General features: G+C 35.9%; 2 protein-coding genes across 2 annotated transcripts; one reads left to right on the top strand and one right to left on the bottom strand.

Moving 5' to 3' along the window:
• Positions 1-10,167: 10,167 nt before the first annotated feature.
• Positions 10,168-12,350, top strand: LOC133795978 (uncharacterized). Its single transcript, XM_062233461.1, has 4 exons — positions 10,168-10,279; positions 10,363-11,093; positions 11,200-11,291; positions 11,999-12,350. The coding sequence occupies exons 1-4, from the start codon at positions 10,168-10,170 to the stop codon at positions 12,348-12,350; spliced, it is 1,287 nt and encodes a 428-aa protein (XP_062089445.1).
• Positions 12,351-15,508: 3,158 nt separating this feature from the next.
• On the bottom strand, positions 15,509-17,533 carry LOC133795977 (uncharacterized). Its single transcript, XM_062233460.1, has 5 exons — positions 17,403-17,533; positions 17,248-17,300; positions 17,152-17,159; positions 16,198-17,049; positions 15,509-16,114 (listed from the first exon to the last, which is right to left on the bottom strand). The coding sequence occupies exons 1-5, from the start codon at positions 17,531-17,533 to the stop codon at positions 15,509-15,511; spliced, it is 1,650 nt and encodes a 549-aa protein (XP_062089444.1).
• Positions 17,534-20,746: the final 3,213 nt, after the last annotated feature.

The raw sequence follows: 20,746 nt of genomic DNA, 5'->3' as shown, positions 1-20,746 counted from the left end.
GCATTTTCATCTTGCTGATCCCCAGCAAGAAACGCCACGTCCTCTTTCTCCTTAGCTTTTTAACTCAGCCCTCTTCGTAGCCGGATCCGGATAGAGGAGGAGAATCATATCCTTATCTTGGAGCCAGGCCATGTAAACAGCCTCGTCAAAAGTGGCCGCAAACAATTGGTCAGCCTGCTCTTTCACCTTGTGAGCCTCCTTGCTCCGCTTCATCTCTAGGTTGGCCATGACCTCTAAAGCCTGGTTTTGTGCCCCGAGAGATACCACCTTTTCCCGCTCTTGGTGAAGTTGGGCCTCGGCCGCCTCCATGAGCGCCTTGGTCGAAGCCTCAGAACCGCAAGCACGGGATAACTCTGCCTCCAGGTTATCCACCAACTTGTTGTGTTTGGCATCTCTTCTGGACAGAGCCTCCTCATGCTCTGCCTGAATAGGGGCAGCCTCCTTGGCGAGGGCCTCCTTGGTAGCTTCTCACTGGTTGATATCCCCCTCCAACTCTATCTGCGCCGTCTGTAGCTTCATTTCCATCTTGGTCACCAGCTCCGTATTCCTCTGAGTCAGCAAGGTAGAGTTAGAAACAACAAAAAAATAATGATAATAAAGAAACAAGACAGGCATGTGGCTTACCGCAGTGGCCTGATGACGGATGGCCTGGGAGACAAAGAACGCGTCTTTGCTAGCCAAGGTGGCGTAGCGCTCGAGCTGAAGGGTAGAAATGGACGTCCCTACCTGGGCCAGCAAGTCTACAGATAGCAGGGTCATATCCTGCCCCAACTTAGGCCGAAACGCAGTCTCGACTCCTAGTCGATCCATGATCTGTTGAGGGGCGCTGAAGTCCTCTATACGGTCAGAAAACTCTGCCTTCTGGCGAATGATCATGGCTCGTGCGACCTCATCCCATTTATCATGTCCCTCGTCTCAGGCCCAGGACACCATCTTCATCCTCTCCTCTAGGATGATTAAGTCCTCCTCCCTAGGAAGGGCCAGGTTGATGGGAAGCTCGGGAGCCTTCGGGAGCTCTGGCGTAACGATAAGGCTTTCTCTAGAGTAGTGCTTCTCGACCAGGGTAAAATCCTTTGTCTTGGCCTTCTTGGCCCACTTTGCAGACTCCACGGCGACAGAGTCTGCCTTCCTTTTATTCGTCTCACCTGCTTTTGAATGCTCATGCTCCAAGTTAATAACCTAGAGAGGAGAAAATTGAGACGGATGGTGCTCAATCAGCGCTACCAGGACCGAGGTTGCAGCTTGAACTCCCTTGGAAGCACCCAAGTCTAGTTCTGAGTCCCCGAGTATTAGTTCAATGATTTTCTTCTTGGTCGAGCCCTTGGCAACTTTCTTTGCTGAGGTCGTGGCTGCGACAGCCCCGACCTCGATCATTTCCTTCATTTTGGCCACAGAATTAGACATGTCCGGGTCACCTGAGACAGGAATAAAATTGGATTAGTAAATTAAAAGAATGGGGATGATAGAAAAATATAAAGGAAACATGCAAGATTAAGTCCAATAGGACAGACCCTTATCCGTGGATTAAGCCTGACTTAACTCTCCTAGTGCAAAAGCATGGACTTGATCCCCCATGTCATCCGGATCCAAAAAGCTACCATACTAAAGGAACTAGTACGAATGCATGGGGGTCAGCGTGTCCACAACAATGGGACAAGGAAGCCCCACATTGCTAACAGTCCCAGTCAAATAATGTTGGTACCATTGCCTATTCTTAACAAAGCCCTCAATATGGGGGGATAAGTTAACATCGAAGGTGTTTTACCTTGCCCCAAAATGTTGGCCCTGGGAGCTCCAGTGTTGGGCTGCCTCCCCTCGAGAAGGGCATCCAGCTCTTCAGATTCAACCTGCTCCACACGACGTGCCTGCTTCATTTCCATTTTCTCCACGTCTGCCTTGATTGCGGCCTCCGCCGACTTGATATGAATGAGAGATGGGTTTGAGCATATGAACCTGTTCACAGGAATGTTAGTTTTCAATAAACAAAACAAAGGGATAACACAAAGAATGAAGAAGGATGACTTACCCACACGCTGAAAGTCTAGCACCAGGGTGGGGTTCTTCTCTAGGAGGAACCCGGATGTCATGAACCAGTATTGTCTAACATCTTAGGGATGTTTTCAGGAGTTGTATGGAGTCGGCCTGACGCTACGGGCCTTTAACTTATAAAATCCATCCTGCGTCTTGTGTTGGAATTCAGCTGTGGCTCCAGCCGGTAAAAGTACATCACCTCTGCAGTGGTGGGTGCCACGTTCTCCATCGAGGTGAAAAATATACGCCACCCCGTAAGTAACTTGTACGCCTGGGGCAGAAGTTGGAAAGATGCGATCCCCACCAACTTGATGAACCGCGCGAAGTAGTCATGAAGCGCGAGAGTGGTTCCTGCACAAATATTGCCAACATTCTAGGCATCGAATGTGCCCACTCTAGTGTGAGCCTTCTTTTCCCTCCAGGCCAGCCTGCAGCATAAAAGCCCTAGAGTCGACGCTACTCAAAGGGCCTTTTCTAGCGCGTTCAACATCCGGCATTTCCAGAACTCGTTCACTTCCCCGTTCATTTCCCACGTGTTGCCACTAGGAAGCTTATGCCCCTCTAGGACAATGGGGCGCACGTGGATAACATCTTCTGGGAGCAAAGTGATGCCACGACCCATGACCAGAGACCTGGAAGCAACAAGAAAAGCGAGAACCAAGCAGTTAGCACCAAAACCGAAGAAAACTAGTTAAGGTACGGGGATTTTCCTAAAATTGCTTGGAGAGGTTCCCTCCGGACACAGATCCAGGACCAATAAAGATCCCAGAAACATAAGTTGGGAACTAAAGGCCAAGGGTATTTGCTAATAAAGTAATTCATCTGAACTGTTTTAAGGCGTCCGAGTTCAATGATTCGGGACAATCAAGCCCGCTCCACCAATCAAATTACCTATGGTATGGGATGTCACCTATAATGTTCCCTACTATTCATCTCTACCATTGCCACTACCTAGGACCACCCTACATGGTGGTCGTAGCCCTAACGGCTATACGGTCGCAGAAACAACATGGCAATAAAAATGACCAAAAGAAACGAAGAAATGACCAGAAAATAGTGGATTTAGAATTCATTGAAATTTAAGCGACAATGCCAGCAAAATTTCTGTCTTAAATATCAAGGAGGCGATGCAGCAACTTGTCGATGCTTCCAGACCGATCGGCCAGGATAGAGTTGTCTTCTTGATGAGTAAAAGAATGCTTCGTCGGAAACAGATGGGCACAAAGATGCACTAGCCGCCAGAAAAGTTCACCTGCAACTTCGGATATATGAGGCGTTGGCTTTCAGCTCTCTAGTTTGAGAATTTGGAATCAATAAAAGTGTGGAAGGAAGCCTATTGAGGTATTTATAGGAAGAAATGTTCCTATTCGATCCAATGGTCCACAATTAGAATCCCAAGACAATCCTCATCCATCGGTCCCGGACGACGCAGAGGCAATAACTAGCCCAATCAAGTGTTGAATCATTGATCGTCAATCCACGATCCGCGCCTCCCTCATACAACAATCCACATTGAAAATCCCAAAACAATCCCCATCTGACGGCTCCAGGTGATGCAGAAACATTAAACAAAAGTGCTCAAAGCACCTTTTTGTGTAGACGTGATTCTTCAAAAGAAGCGCTGACACACATTAGTCACCTAGGTCATCAAAATATTTTCTCCAGATTTATTGGGCGTGAGTGGCACAGACTACCATCAACCTGGAGACACGTGTCTAGGATAGTGGGAATTTGAAAGGATGAGGATCGACCAATTGGCCCCCAAGTAAACAAACCCAGATGTAGCTGAATGAACCCAGATCTTGGTAAATGAATCGGGACTTAAGTAAACAAACTAGGGTACATTTTATTGATTAGAGAGGAAGAAGAAAGTTTCCACCGTGCGAACACGGATAAAGACTTGGGGGTAAATGTTATCCATATTTTCCACCTTGGACACGTGTCATGACCAAATGGGTTCCATGAGTTCTCAGGAGAGGCCTGGGCCTAGGGAACAATGAGCACGGATTCCTATCGGCCCAGACCACACCAAACCCAATAACTGGAGAGTAGCACGAGCATAGCAAAGGGGTCGGAACTAAGATACAAGTCTGAATCACCTTCTTGATCATACTCAATCTATATCCTCAGAGATGTAAATTATGGTGGTGGACAATCCATTCCAGGAGACGGATCCCATTAAGTGGGATCTAGGTGAAGTCTCTGCCATCAAGATGTCAGCCTTGGTAAATGAACCTGAGGCTTGGTAAACGAACCCAGACATCGGTAATTGAACCCAGACCACCTTGCCGGATAAAACAAGCCCAGTCCTTCCTACAGCTGACGTGTCCCTGAGAAATCTGGCAGTTGGTCTCCCTAACTAACCTGCAGAATGGGGTACACACGAAACGTACACTATTCCTAAGAAACGGTAATGTCACTACTTTGACAGATCATGTCCCCATGATCCCATTTGTAGCCCACATGGATCAGCCTGTGCCAACGTACAAAGGGCAGTTGTAAGGCTCTATCACGCCTAAGTCAACCCAATGGGCCCAGATTAACATCATTTAATGACATTCCTTGTATTATGACTCAGTTAGTGAGCATTTATAATTATATCTTTATTTAGTCGGGATTAGTCCGACCCAAGTCACATGACTTCCTATAATTAGGGTCATTCGTGCACTGTAGCACAGATCCAAGATTTTCTCTTATAAGCTAAATGCTACTGAACTTGCAGAAAACCTTCATTGTCAAAACTCTCTAAAGCCTAATACTAGTGACTCGTGGACTAAGGCTCATTAACGTCCAAACCACGTAAAAACTATGATCTTATTTTTTTCTTAGCCTTTCTTTCTAGCTCTTACTCTTCAATATATTTATAGTTTCTAAAAAATTCAGTAAACAATACCCATTTAGTACCCTATGTTTTATCGAAATACATAATTTGGTACCCTGAGTTCAAATTTGGTTAACAAATTTTCTCAATATGACCAAATTATCCTCAATTATAAATAAATAATCAAATTTGATTTAATAAAAAAAACAACTTTGACATGTGTCTCAGATTTTTATTAGTCCAACTTATAATTTTTTTAAAATTAGAAAAATATATTTTAATTATTTAATTAAAATGTATTTTTAATTATTTTTATAATTTATAAAAAATTATAAGTTGAACTAATAAAATTATAACACATGTCATAGTTGTCTTTTAAATCAATTTTGATTACTTGTTTACTAATAGCTGAGACTAATTTTGTCATATTAAAAAATAATTGTTGACCAAATTTGAAGTGAGGATACCAAAATATGTATTTTGATAAAACACAGGGTACCAAATGAGTTTGATTTCAAATTACAAGGTATTAGATCATCATTATTGAAAACTTAGAGTACCGAGTTTGTATTTCGATAAAACACATAGTACCAAATAGTTATTTACCCTAAAATAAACATTAAAATATTTAGATTTTTTTTTACTAAGAAAAAATATTATTCTCCACATTTTTCGTTGCACGAAAAAAAATCCCTTATCCAATCAAGTGTAGCTAGCTATATCTGATGACCACTAATGCCCAATAATTCAATAACATTGTCTTTACACAATTTATGTTCCTTATTGACAGCAATGCTATATACATATACTTAGGGATTTTTTTTTAACTTATAAACTACGATAATATGAATATGACAATAGTATTAATACTTAAGATTATAATAACATTAACAATACAAAATAAACCTCATTGTAAAAAATGGTTTCTTAATAAATACATATTTTTGTATTTTTTACATTTTTACTATCTCTAATTTTTATAATTTTAGTAACTCAAGTTTTCAAAAATACGATTTCAACTAAACATCAAACCTCACAACAAACAGTGTTGAAAAAGCAACTTCAAATCAACTAGACAGCAACCCTAAATCAATACAATGTTGAAAAAACAATTACAATTTAATTATAGAGCAACTCATTACATCTACCTAAAATAAACTAAAAAAACAACAAAAAAGCAACTTTGAAAAACTTATCGCTGCATTTTAAAATGTGTAAAAAATAAACAAAAAATATATCTCAAAACAACTAAACATATATCCAAAATAAACTAAAAAATAACTTACCAAAAATATTCTAAACTACATATCAACCCAAATATACATCCAAACAACTACATATATACCTAAAATAAACTAAAAATCAGTAGTGAAAAATCACTGAAAATCAACCCACACAATAACAAAAAATTAAAAATATGTTCACCCAAAGTAGTAAAAATAAACTAAAAATATATATACCCAACACATACTGAAAATAAACCAAAAATATAATCAATTAGAAATCAACTAGACATTAACTCACTACGTACTAAAATATCCTAAAAATATACTGAGCAAAAATAAATATATCACCAAAATAAATTACTAAATAACTAAAAAAATAACAAAAAAACTCACAATTTAATTAAAGGGATTTTTTTTAATAATACATATATATAAAAGTTTTAGTGCATTTATACGGTATCTAAAAAATATATTCATTTATATATAACTTTAAGTGTTTTGTGCAAAAATATGATTGCAACCAATCTCTCTACCATTCAGCAAAAAAAAAAAAAAATCTCTCTCTTTCTTCTCTTCCAGCGATAGCAAACCAGAAAGAATACCGATTGCTGGGTCGCTGGGTCGGAAGGAATTCCCATCATTGTTGGTGGCTGGGTCGCTGGGTTCCTGTCATTATTTGTGGCTGGGTTGCTGGGTTCCATTGTTGGTGTGGTTTGGGTATTGATTTTTGGGTTAACATCAGATATTTGATTTGGCATTGTTTTGGGTTTTCTTATTCTGGTTTTCCCAATTTCAGGTAAGATCTTTTTACTTTTGTTGCTCTGTTTTTTGTTGTTTGGTGTTTCAAAGGTTGCTCTGAATATTGAATAAGATGGTTATCGGTTGCTCTGTTTTTTTTTCATATTTTCTTGATTGATTTGGTTGAATCTGAATGGGTTGCTGTAAATATTTAGGTTGCTGCAAACAAGAGATTGGAAGTGAGTAGGATAATAGAGCTATTGTCAATTTCATGAAATGAGGTAAAACTGAATTTCTGGGTTGCTGATTATGTTGCTGAGTAGTTTCTTTAAGTTAAATGAAGGTTGCTGACAAGCTTGCTTAAGATATTCTCTATTTTTTTTTATATTTTCTTGATTGATTTGGTTGAATCTGAATGGGTTGCTGTAAATTCTTAGGTTGCTGCAAACAAGTGATTGGCAGTGAGTAGGATAATAGAGCTATTGTCAATTTCATGAAATGAGGTAAAACTGAATTTCTGGGTTGCTGATTATGTTGCTGAGTAGTTTCTTTAAGTTAAATGAAGGTTGCTGACAAGCTTGCTTAAGATATTCTATATTTTTTTTATATATTTTATTGATTGATTTGGTTGAATCTGATTGGGTTGCTGTAAATTCTTAGGTTGCTGCAAACAAGAGATTGTCAGTGAGTAGGATAATAGAGCTATTGTCAATTTCATGAAATGAGGTCAAACTGAATTTCTGGGTTGCTGATTATGTTGCTGAGTAGTTTCTTTAAGTTAAATGAAGGTTGCTGACAAGCTTGCTTAAGATATTCTCTATTTTTTTTTATATTTTATTGATTGATTTGGTTGAATCTGAATGGGTTGCTGTAAATATTTAGGTTGCTGCAAACAAGTGATTGGCAGTGAGTAGGACAATAGAGCTATTGCCAATTTCATGAAATGAGGTAAAACTGAATTTCTAGGTTGCTGATTATGTTGCTGAGTAGTTTCTTTAAGTTAAATGAAGGTTGCTGACAAGCTTGCTTAAGATATTCTATATTTTTTTTATATTTTATTGATTGATTTGGTTGAATGTGAATGGGTTGCTGTAAATTCTTAGGTTGCTGCAAACAAGAGATTGGAAGTGAGTAGGTTAATAGAGCAATTGTCAATTTCATGAAATGATGTAAAATTGAATTTCTGGGTTGTTGATTATGTTGCTGAGTAGTTTCTTTAAGTTAAATGAAGGTTACTGACAAGATTGCTTAAGATATTCTATATATTTTTTTTATATTTTATTGATTGATTTGGTTGAATCTGAATGGGTTGCTGTAAATTCTTAGGTTGCTGCAAACAAGAGATTGGAAGTGAGTAGGATAATAGAGCTATTGTCAATTTCATGAAATGAGGTAAAACTGAATTTCTGGGTTGCTGATTATGTTGCTGAGTAGTTTCTTTAAGTTAAATGAAGGTTGCTGACAAGCTTGCTTAAGATATTCTATATATTTTTTATATTTTCTTGATTGATTTGGTTGAATCTAAATGGGTTGTTGTAAATATTTAGGTTGCTACAAATAAGTGATTGGCAGTGAGTAGGATAATAGAGCTATTGTCAATTTCATGAAATGAGGTAAAACTGAATTTCTGGGTTGCTGATTATGTTGCTGAGTAGTTTCTTTAAGTTAAATGAAGGTTGCTGACAAGCTTGCTTAAGATATTCTATATTTTTTTTATATTTTATTGATTGATTTGGTTGAATCTGAATGGGTTGCTGTAAATATTTAGGTTGCTGCAAACAAGTGATTGGCAGTGAGTAGGATAATAGAGCTATTGTCAATTTCATGAAATGAGGTAAAACTGAATTTCTGGGTTGCTGATTATGTTGCTGAGTAGTTTCTTTAAGTTAAATGAAGGTTGCTGACAAGCTTGCTTAAGATATTCTATATTTTTTTTTATATTTTATTGATTGATTTGGTTGAATGTAAATGGGTTGCTGTAAATTCTTAGGTTGATGTAAAAATATTCATAAAAGAGGATTTAAAGAGGATTGCTGATCATTTTGAAGAAGGTGTGAGAACAAGCAATTGTCAATATCTTTGGATTTAAAGAGGATTGATTGAAATGAGGTAAATATTTATTTGTACTTTGGTTAGAACAATTGGTAGCTTAATTGGGTGTTTAAAAGGTTGCTATAAATATCGTACATGTTTATTATTGTTTACTTATGTTACTAATAATGATTTGAAGAGTTTACGTAAGAGTTTGTTTATTTGCTTAAGGGGTTATAGAGGTTGCTGAATAGGTCTCTAATTTGTTGTTTAATGTGTTAATATAGTTGATGAAGATGTTGCTTAATGGGTGCTTAAGGGTTTATCATCAAGGTAGATTGTAAGTTGTTTAATAAGTTGCTTATATGTTATTTACAAGGTATATCTTGCTTGCAGGAAATGGATAGCATTGCAGTTTTACTCCAACACAATGGGCAATGGGATCAAAACAAAAACTATATCAACTTTGATGTTTGTGGAATAGTAATTAGAAATGACTGCAACTACAACAACTTGATTGGTATGATTTGCAATGAATTGAAGCTGCAACTTGATTCTACACTTTTGACAATACAGTATCAAGTTAAAGATGGATACCCTCCTTTAAAAATTGTTGATGACTCACAATTGAAGTTCTACATAGAGTTGAAGAAAAAGGAAAAAAATTTCACAAAATACCCTTTGTGTCTCACAATTGAATTCAACTCAATGCAGCAATCTTTTTTCTTAACTAGGAGTACAACAACACATAATCAACCATGCAATGAAGTTGCACAAACAGAAGAAGCAGCATCAAATTCAGATGATGAACCAGTTGATTATTTGGTTGCTAAAGAGGTTGCAGACTTTATTGATTATGCAGATCGGGTGTCCAATCAGATTATAGAAATGATAGATGAAAGAAACATAAATAATGAAGAAGAAGTGATTGACATCGACGATGATTTAGTTATCACCAACAACCATCACCAAGAGATTGCTTTGTCTCAAATATATAAGGACAAAGAAACATTGAAGACTGTTTTGAGCCATTATGCGATAAATAATCATTTCCAGTATTGTGTACAAAAGTCAGGCAAAAAGGAATATCTAGTTGCTTTCCTTGATAAAAATTGCAAGTGGATGTTACAAGCATCAAGGAATGGAAACACAAATCAGTTCATAATTAGAAAGTTTAGCCACATTCACACTTGTGCTTTGGAGATAAGATTAAAAGACCAACGTCAAGCAACCTCAACAATCATTGCAGATATGATCAAACACAAGTTCACAAACATCAAAACAAAGTACACAGCTGCTGATTAGTGAGGGATTTGAAACATGATCATGAAGTGCAAGTCAAATACAGCAAAGCTTGGAGATCTAGAGAAAAAACTATTGAAAAAGTTAGAGGAAAAGCAGTTGAATCTTATGCAGAATTGCCTAGTTATCTGTATATGTTGCATCACACAAATCCAGGATCCTATATTGAACTAAAATCATATGAAGATGGGATGTTTTTATATGCTTTTGTAGCATTGAATGCTTCAATGAAAGGCTGGCCCCATTGCATACCTGTCGTAATAGTTGATGAGACTTTCTTAAAATCAACATATGGAGGGACATTATTGGTTGCAGCAACTCAAGATGCTAAAGGTAAAATCTTCCCCCTGGCATTCTGTGTAGTTGATTCAGAGAATGATGATTCTTGGGAGTGGTTCTTTGACAAGTTTAGGAAAGCTTATGGTGTAAGGGAAGACATGAGCATCGTTTTTGACCGACATGAAAGTATTATAAAAGCAATCAACACAGTATACCCAGAAGTACCACATGGGGCTTGCACCTTCCATCTACTCAAAAACATGAAAAGCAATTTCAAGAAGAGTTCAAAAAAGTTCAAGGATACATTTTTTGCAGCTGCGAATGCATACACTGTGAAAAAGTTTGAGTACAAGATGAGAGAACTTGATAAGATTGACAAAAGGCTGGGACCTTACCTACAACAAATTGGGTATCACAAATGGGCAAGGATTCAGTCTCCAACCAATAGATACTCAAACATGACATCAAACACTGCAGAATCTTTGAATTCTGCAATTGTAGCAGTAAGAGAGCTACCAATTTGTACGATGTTAGAGTGTTTACGAGCTTTGGTGCAACGATGGAGTTGGACTAATAGGAACATAGCAAATGCAACCTCCACAAAGTTGACAGACAAGCATGAAGTGATCCTGAATGACAACTACATTTACTCATTGAAGTTAACGGTATTATTCTTTATTAAAAATACATACTTCATTTTCATTTAATTTAACTTCACTACACATACAAAACTAACAATATTACTCTTAATAATAATAATAAAAAAAATAGGTGCACCCAACAAATCATATTGTGTATGAAGTTCATGATGATGGCAAGAAATCAATAGTTGATCTCAATTCAAGAACATGCACATGCAACAGGTTTAATACTATAATTCAATTTGTTATTTAAATATTTTATTGCGGTTGCTATGGTTTGTAGATTGATAATATGTTTATTTATGTGTTGTGTATGGGCTTTATAAAGTTGCTTAAAATTACAAGAATTGCTCAAAAAAATTTGTTTTATATGTTGTTTTTGGGAATTTTAAGTTGGAAGTTGCTGAATAGGTTGCTAAATAATTGATTAAAGAAGTTGTAATAGTTGCTGTATGTGTTCCTTGTAATGACTGGTAATTCGTTGTTCCGATTGCTTCAGAGTTGCTTAAGTGGTGGAACAGTTGTTGTATATGTTGCTTAAAATGACTGGTAGTTGCTCAATCAATTGCTTAAGAATTGTTTAATTAATTGTAACAGTTGAAATATATGTTGCATATAATGTTTGGCAGTTGCGGAACAGGTTGCTTGTAAAATTTTTGTATAAGTTTGTTATAAATATTTGATTTATTTGTTGCTTAGGTTGCTTATGAGTTGATTTAAATTTGGTTATAATAATGATTGTGAGCTGTTAAATAAGTTGATTACGGTTTAACATGATGTTTAAATATTATGGTTTAACATCATTTTAGGTTGCTTTACAAGTTGCTTGAAGGGTTATGCTTTTTATATGGTTAAATAATGAAAGAGAAATCACCTATTATAATGAAATTACTCTATTTGTTTTTATACGATTGGTTATTTTTTAACAGGTTTCAAATGGATCAACTTCCTTGTGCCCATGCAATTGCTGTTTTTAAAGAAATGAATCAAGATCCTTATCAATATTGTTCGCCATATTACACCAAGGAAGCCATGGTTGCAACTTACAAAGAAAGTATATACCCACTTGGCAATGAAGACACTTGGCTAATACCTGAACATATCAAAGCTGTGAAAATACACCCTCCAGAAGGAAAAATAAGAGTTGGTAGACCAAACAAAAGAAGATGTCAAGCTGCATGGGAGAAAAACAAAAAACGAAAAAAACAAAACAAATGTGGGAATTGCAGTCAAAGTGGACATAACAGAAAGACTTGCAGAGACCCTCGAAAAAAAGATTAGATATTAACTTACAAAAACATACATTATTGCTTCATTTTATTTTCAATTCAATATGCAAAGTTCAATTGTTTGATTTATACAATGATTTTGGTTCATTTCCTTTATGTTTTACTTTAAAATTACTAATAATATCTTGAGTTATTTAATATATAAAGGTTATTAACTCTATAAGTTTATTGTTAATTAATATACTTAATCTATTGCTTATGTTTCTTTTTGGGTTGCTGTATATGTAGTCATATAGAATTGCTCACAAGGAGGCATTATATGTTAATTTTGGAGATTATGAGTTTCTTTAGGTGTTGCTAATTTTTTTGTTATAATGGAGATTGTGGGTTGTTGAATAGATTGTAAATGATTGCTTAAAAAATGCAAAGGTTGTTGTATATACTGATATAAAGGGATTGTGGGTTGCTGAATGCTTAATAGTTTCCAAAAAAAAAATTGATTTATATGTTGTTTTGGGGGATTATAAGATGCAGGTTGCTGAGTATAGTAATTAATAATTACTTAAAAATGCCGCTTAGAAATTTTAAGTGTTGCTTAGAAGTTTTCATAGTTTTTGGACAAATTGTTTTTTATAATTGATGGTAGCGTAAGAGTTCAATGGGTTATTTACATGTGGTTATTTAAAAGGATTTTGAGTAGAATGATTAAGGGTTGATTTATATGTTAATTTAAAAAAAATTATTTGGAAATTATCAAAGAAAGATAATAAATTATAGAACAATTATAACAAAAAACTAATCAACACAACAACATTAATAAAAGTATCTCTTAAGTACAACCAATAAGCATTTTATCTTGGCAGCAACAACATCTACATTAATTAAAGTTTCAAATTGAGTTAGTGGCTCTGCCTAATCACGACAAAGCATACTCTCGTGCACTCTCATATCCACATTCTTGTTTTCCCATTGCATATGAGTATAGTAAATAAGCAAGCCTAGACCTATGACATTCAACATCAAAATTACATCTTGGAATCTCTTTTCCGGCAATGAAATACTCAGCAAAAGAGAACATATATATTGTACTGTCTCTGCACAAGCATAAAAAAAATAACAAAAGTTATATACTTAAAAAACATATTAAAATATAATCTAATATTTAAGATTTCTAGATATTGTAAAAAAAGAAAAACTCACATAGGCGACCCAGAAGGAATGTCATCATCCATAACTACTTCAAAAGAAACAGCTTGAGGTCTCCCAAAATAAGGCTTTGAACAGAAGTCTATATCAATTCGCTTATAAAATCCAATGATAGACAAATAAGTTGGCAGCAACACACGAAATGGTTCTATAGCTAGCAAGGCAACATGATCCTTACGATCACAGCTCAAAGTATTGTAAACATAAATCAACCTATCTTTGAAAGACAATATAGCAAGAAGCCAATGCTTTTCATTCTTAGCTAAAATAGGAAAAAGAACATGATCTACTTGTAGCCAAGATTTGTTGCAACTCAATCCAAAGCCCATCATAACCTCAGCAATAACATGGTTACGATTCATTACCCCATGATCGCGATTCTTCTTTAAAAAAGAATCATAAATGGCTTCAATCCTCTTTTGAAAGGTAGTATCAGTTGTAGTGAACTTCAAAACAGTAGAGTCACGATACATACCTTTCTTCCTCAAATAATAAAAGACTACATCAACATGCTGTAAAGAAAAACAAATTTATAATACATTTTAGCAACCAAATAAAGAGAGTAAACTAAAAAAAAAATAGCACCATATAAACAAAAAATAAAAGAAAAACAAAAAAACTTACTGATTTTAAAATAGGTTGTCCACTATATTGAAGTGCATGAAACCACATCTTTTTAGTAATAACATCTACCCCAAGTTGCAACCCAGGTATGATAAGGTTGTCTTCTTTCGAGTACAATCTCAATATATTAAGATCAAATAAATAAGATATGATTAGAAAACATAAAAAAAATAACTAAAACAAAGATAACAAGAAACCCAAAAAAAAATTACTTACTTGTTATTACTTTTCATTCCTTTATCAAGCCATACATAGAATTCTTGAACAACGACAAAGTCAGGCAATTCACCAATTTTGTCATCTAATGGGCAAAGTCCTTTGACAACCTTGATTCCTCCTGTTGATTTAATCACACTACTTTCCCTAGAAGAAGAACAAAAAGTTTGCAAAAAAGGTGACTGCAGGCAAGGTGGAAGCTTAATTGTCCTTTTTGGTAGAGCAGGAGTAACATATCCTAAGTTACTCTCACTACTACCAACATAAGGGACAATAGTTGTGCAAGGAATAGAAGTTACCTATAAATAACAAATTGAAATCAAAGTAAACATGATAAGCAAAAGATAAAATTGAATAAAAATAAGTGTAGTTTGAATAAAATCCCACAAAATGCATCATTGCAGCAACCAAAAACATACATATAAACAACTACAACAACCATAAACAACAACAACATAATTCAATTAATTAAAGCAAAAGACTATAAAAATGGGTAATACACAATAACTTTAAATAAAAATAAATAAATAAAGAGAATTCTAAAACTATACCCCAGTTGCCTTCATCGCATCTACAACTTTATATGCATTTTCTATAGCCTTATCCAATTCAATGTCTGATAAAAAATCCAAAAAAGAGACTTTTGGATCTTCAGCAACTGCCTCTGCAACCTCAGTTGCAACTCCAACAACTTCTGGATCTTTAGCAACTTGAGAATCAACAACCTCACCAGCACCATGACTAGCAACTTCATCAACTTGGGCAACTTGAGATGGAACTTGACAAGAACCATGAGAATCATCAACCTACATAATAAACATACAAATAAGCAAGCAAAAACATATCAATGAGTTTTTTTCTTTTTTTTTTGCAAAATAAAATTAACTCAACCTTAGAATCCTCATCCTTGTTTCCTCCATTGTTTTTTTCATGATTGTCATCTTTCTCTTCTTCTTCATTATCATTGTCTTCTCCAAAACACTTTGCATTGTCTTCATCATCATCATCATCATTATCATCACTTTCATCGTTATCTTCTTCAGATTGATGCACTTCTTCTTCTTCAGAGTCATCCTCCTCTTTTTCATCTTCTTCTTTCGAATTATTTTCAACCATTTCATCATCAACAATGTTGGTATTGTCCTCCTCAATATCATGAGAATCCTATTCAAAATACAAATACAGAACAAAAATAAAAAATAAGGAACAAATAATGATAGGATAAAGCACAAAAAGTTTAAAAAGTAAACATAAAACAGTACATACCTGTTTCCCTACAAAATGGGAACTAAATAACTTTTGAAGATTCAAAAATCCTTCATGAACATGACTCTTCAATGAAGACAACTCATTAATAAAAATCTTGTGGCTCTCTTCTAATTTCTTGTTGCTTGCTTCTAATCTTGTGTTGCTTTCTTCTAATCTCTTGTTGCATGCCTCTAAAGCTAGCAACTGTGCATGCATGCTACTTAGCGAAACATGAGGCATCTCAGGCGTAGGAGATGAACAACCACCAGCATCAAAGTGAGGATGAATAGCAGGCAAAGAAGGTGAAGAATCACTAGCAACAGACCGAGGTGGAGTCTCTACAAAGTCATCATCTCCTAATGCAACAACTCTAGAATTAGTTGCTCTATGTCCTTGAGCAACTCTAACATTATCAGCAACACTGATTTCATCCTCAATAGCTTCCTTTTCTTTTGGAAACAAACTGTTTATTTCTGAATTTTTTCTCTCCTTGGAAGTAGGATATATATTCCTCAATTTCAACTGCAATAAAAGTCAAATGTTTTTTTTATATATAGATATAAAAAAGAATATAATTAGAAGCATATTATTAAAAATGAAAATACCTCAGCAACATTCAAAGATAACAACTTGGTCACTTCTGCAAATGTAGGTTGAATGGTGCTTGACCATTTGAGAATACGTGGGATGGATCCTTGAGAGAGATGACAATATCTCCCATTCAAATATGGACAACACTCAAAAAACCATACTTGGAAGGCATATGGAAATCCAAGCAACCTATAGAAAGCCTGTTCTTTTTTCTTGTCATCTTTGTTGCTCTCTTTTTTACTATTTTTTACAACAATCCTTTTCTTTAAAGGTTCAACAGTAGCCTTGAAAATTTCTTTACCCCAAGGAAATTCAGAAAACTCACCATTATCAATAATATTAAAGTCTTCTTTAGGGACAATATTAGTTTCAGAAGAACTAAGCAAGAAATTGTGCAGAAAATGCATCAATGTAATCTTCAAGGCATCCTCATCATTCTTCCATTTTTTCCCATCAAAGAATTCTTTAAGAAGTTTCTTATTGATCTTCGAATGATCCTTGAAATATGTAGAATAAAAACCATTATCCTTTGAAACATATTTGATTTTATCTGTGGAGCCCACACACCGTAATCCGGTGACTAATGCAAAATCCCTTATCCCAAATCGAAGCTTCATGCCATTTACACCAACCCAAATCTCTAGCTTGTTGGGTTGTTGCAACTCTCTTAGCAATAGATTGTGTATAAGCTGATGTTGCATTGTGAACTCTGGCAGATTTAGGAAATGACCAAAACAAGAATCACAAAAATCACTAACTTGCTTTGTTGAAAGCTTCTCATGGATAGCTTGAATCAAAGAATATTTGATTGTAGAAGCAATTTTTGAAGAACAGCGATTATCCGGATGAATTAGGAAATTCATACCCTATAAAACATAGCAAAAGAACACACAATATTATATAGAAAAATACAAATATTAATAAATTAAGCCACAATCAGCAATCCATAGAAAAACATGTTAATTAACCATTAAAACTACAAAAGCAACCCAAACAACTTCTTAAGCAAAACACATCAACCTATTAAGCACACAAAGAACAACCAATTAAGCAACTATTGAAACTGTTAATCAACCCATAATATGCATTAACAACATATAAAACTAATAAAGCAACCCTGTAAAATTCAAACGTCATAGAAAAGCAACACAGAACAACTAATTAAGCAACACAAACAGCAACCACTTAAGCAACCCTTGAAATAATACAACAACCCTACCTAGCAACCCTTTCTAGCAACAAATAAAGCAACCCTATAAACTTTGAATCAACCCTATAAACAATACGTAAATAAGTATCTCTCAGTCGCATTACAGTCAGTTCAGGAACTCCTCTATCTCCATTCACCATTCGCTTTCAGTGTCTTATTATACTAGACTATGAGACTATATATCAATAACACTATATATATATATATTTATATGTGTATTATGAAAGCCAATCACATGATATAAAATGAAATTAAGGCATGATTAAGAAACCTTCAAAAGACCTAACCACCTCATAATACTAATCAACAACATAAAAAACAACATATTTAACAATCCTATAAAATCCTAAGAAATTCATAGACAGCATTTAAACAATATAAGCACAAATAAATTAATTTGGAAAGCATTGAAAATATATAGCAACTTAGAAACCAACAAATAAACAACCAACCTAAGCAACCTAATAATACCTACTTAAAAGTAAATGCAGAATAGTTAAACATAGGAAACTCAAGAATCATTGCTAAAGTGAAAGGAATTGAAAAAATACCTTAGGAGCAGATTCACAAGGTTCTTCAATAATTAATTGGCTTTTTTTTTTTATTTTTTTTTTTTTTATCTTTTTGCTTTTTTGGCATCATCTTTGGAATTATAGAGGCTTCTCTTCACTCTTGCTTCACTAACAGAAGCAACTGCAGATTTCATATTTGATTTAGAATTTGGAATATTTGTTTGAGATGCAGGAGATGTAGACGAAAACCGTGTATGAACCATGACTCGTTAAAAACTGTAGCAACCTGAGAAAAACAGATACATTTACCAAAAATGGATTAAAATACATCAAAATATGAAAATATTAAGTCTATCCAACATTGAGCACAAGTTAAGTAAGCATTAAAAAAATGGGTGGTTATCATTTGGTATCTGGTAACAGAGAGCTCATATAGTAAAGTCCCCAAATAAATATGAACATTGTTTAACATTAACAATAAGTATTGATGTGAAAATATTATACCAAAAGACTTAAATTAACTATGTCAGACAAAGAAATTTCTGAACCAATAATCACATAGAATTAATAATTTACCCTATACTGCTCAATTTAATATGCTGCTTAAATTGGCTATGCTATTTTAATTTAATATGCTGCTTAATTTTGTAGCTTTTATTACTCTTATAAGTTTCATATTAATTGTTGCATTGACTGATGGTGCTTTGGACAATTCAAGGAAACACAAGAAGAGATAGCTAGATGACACACTAAACATTGTTCTAAATAAGAGGAAGGTAATGATGCATATATGTAACATTTATTTTAATATTTTTGTTCCTGTACTATTTTCATGTTATTTTATCCATTTTTCTTTTTCATAACAATGAAAGAAAAGGGATAGAAAACAAATGCAACATTTTTTAGATAGCAGTGAAACTCAAAGAACATCTTGTTTACCGAGTTTTTCGGAAACGAATACGAACGGAATAATAAAAAGACAAGAGCTATAAAAGTGCAGAAATATAAATAACACAAACAGTGTTTTTACGTGGTTCAGGCATTAACGAGCCCTAGTCCACGAGTCGATGTTATTATACTTATCGAGAATAACAGTCAAATAGCTGGTGTATAAAGAACTCACAACCTCACAGTGTTTCTCTCGGGTTCTCTTGGAGAAGATGAAGCTAGAGAGATTTTAGTAGAGTTCTTGCTGTGTAATTTGTTGGCCGTCCCCCCTATTGTAAAATGAGGGGGTCTTTATAGCTAGGGTTTTGGATTAGGGTTTTTCTCTACGTCCATGAGTCTTAATTACACCAGCCATAAATAGGGGATACAATTACTGTAGTAGCATGGCTACCAGACTCTATGTGGGTATATTTACGTGAAAGTATGGGGAATACACAAAGTCAGCCGTCTTTTCCAAGTTGTCAGCGGAACAGTAGGCGAAAAGGTACCCTTAGGCGTGCTGGGATGTGTGCGGCTTTGACCTGTCGGGCGTGTCAGGCGGGATCCTGTGTCAGGTGGATATCATTCCAAATATGCCTCCTCCACGACTCGACCGCCTGGTTTTGTTCCGTGCGAGGCACGGAACTGTTTCCGCGAAGACCACTTGAAGAGCTTCTCCTGGAAGGAGCTTCCCCGAAGGATACCCCTTCGGGAGTCCGGGAGAGTTGACGAGCTTCCGTGTCGCGTTTGCTTGAAAGAGTAATCCGGACACTAAACGGGAGAGGCGAAGCCTTTCTGTCCATCCGCGAGCTCTGGTCACCTACCGCGAAAGACATTGGTAATTCTGCTTCCCCGAGGATATCCATCTAAACGCTATCCGGAAATCTGGATAACATTTACCCCCCAAGGTCACGGAGCTTTGAGAGATCCGGGAGCTTGTACGGTCCTCCGGGTATTCCGGTTTCTTAGATTAGGCGAGGGGCCACCTTCTGTGTTCCCGGAAGTATTCCTTTTTCCCGCCTGAGTGTTAGTATGAAAAGGGAAGGGAATTTCTTCTGTTTGAACTCAAGTACTTAAGTACGGCAAGGGCCACGCGTCATGCCGGGAATGGTTCTGCGACCAAGACGTGTGCGTGAGGCGACTGGTTGAGTATGCGTGCGTCAGGCATCTGAGTAATGATTTGACGGTTTTTAATGGTACTCCGGGCCCGAGGTGGTATAATGATGGGAAATAAATACTTTATTCCCATCCGAGGAGTCATAAATAGGATCGTCGCTTCATCTCCAGCCGTTGGATCTGATGCACACGGAATGGGAAGATCGGGACCGTCCATTTGAGGAATTCGAAATGACTTCTTCCCTGCTATAAAAACAAGGGAACGGACCTTTCTTCCTCTTTACGCTTTCAAATTCTCTATCTTTCGGATTTTCAGATTCCCAAACCTTCGAACTCTCAGGCTTCCAAGCTTCCATTCCTTCGAACTTGCCACTTCTTTTGGTAAGGGATCTAGAAACTTTTCTTTTGATTTGGCAGTGGGTTTTTTCGCCGAAGTTCAGGATTTGAATCGCCGTTCGTCTTTGCAGGTTTTACTTCTCGCGATCGTTCTGTGCAGTGATCCGGTTACTCCTTCAACCTTCAACTACCCGAATACCAGTAAGTATTTCTACTTTGCTCTTTCCTCCCAAACCTTAGGTTGTCGGTAGTTGTTAGAGTTGAGTTTTCTGCCATTATCGCCTATGTGCATGCGTGAATAGGGCTTTGATAGGCATGCGATTGATGTGAGTCGATAAGTAGTCTCTTTTGCATGCTTTGACGATTTGCGCTTGGAAAGTCGTTTCTTGTCTTGCTTGCGTTGTTCTGGTTTGCTGTTTTAGGGCATAAGCATGAACGCCTTTAGGGTGTCTTTCTCTGGAG

Source organism: Humulus lupulus, chromosome 8 (assembly GCF_963169125.1).
Source record: "Humulus lupulus chromosome 8, drHumLupu1.1, whole genome shotgun sequence".
In the NCBI taxonomy this organism is placed as follows: domain Eukaryota; kingdom Viridiplantae; phylum Streptophyta; class Magnoliopsida; order Rosales; family Cannabaceae; genus Humulus; species Humulus lupulus.
This window is presented reverse-complemented; position numbering and strand designations above follow the sequence as displayed.

Coding starts and splice junctions, on each gene's coding strand:
- LOC133795977 (XM_062233460.1), bottom strand. CDS start 17,533: ATGGTGAATGGAGATAGAGGAGTTCCTGAACTGACTGTAATGCGACTG. Junction 17,301..17,402: donor TTGCTAGAAAGGGTTGCTAG/GTAGGGTTGTTG, acceptor TGAATTTTACAG/GGTTGCTTTATTAGTTTTAT. Junction 16,115..16,197: donor TATCTTTGAATGTTGCTGAG/GTATTTTCATTT, acceptor CTTTTATTGCAG/TTGAAATTGAGGAATATATA.
- LOC133795978 (XM_062233461.1), top strand. CDS start 10,168: ATGATCATGAAGTGCAAGTCAAATACAGCAAAGCTTGGAGATCTAGAG. Junction 10,280..10,362: donor GCAGAATTGCCTAGTTATCT/GTATATGTTGCA, acceptor ATGCTTTTGTAG/CATTGAATGCTTCAATGAAA. Junction 11,292..11,998: donor AGAACATGCACATGCAACAG/GTTTAATACTAT, acceptor ATTTTTTAACAG/GTTTCAAATGGATCAACTTC.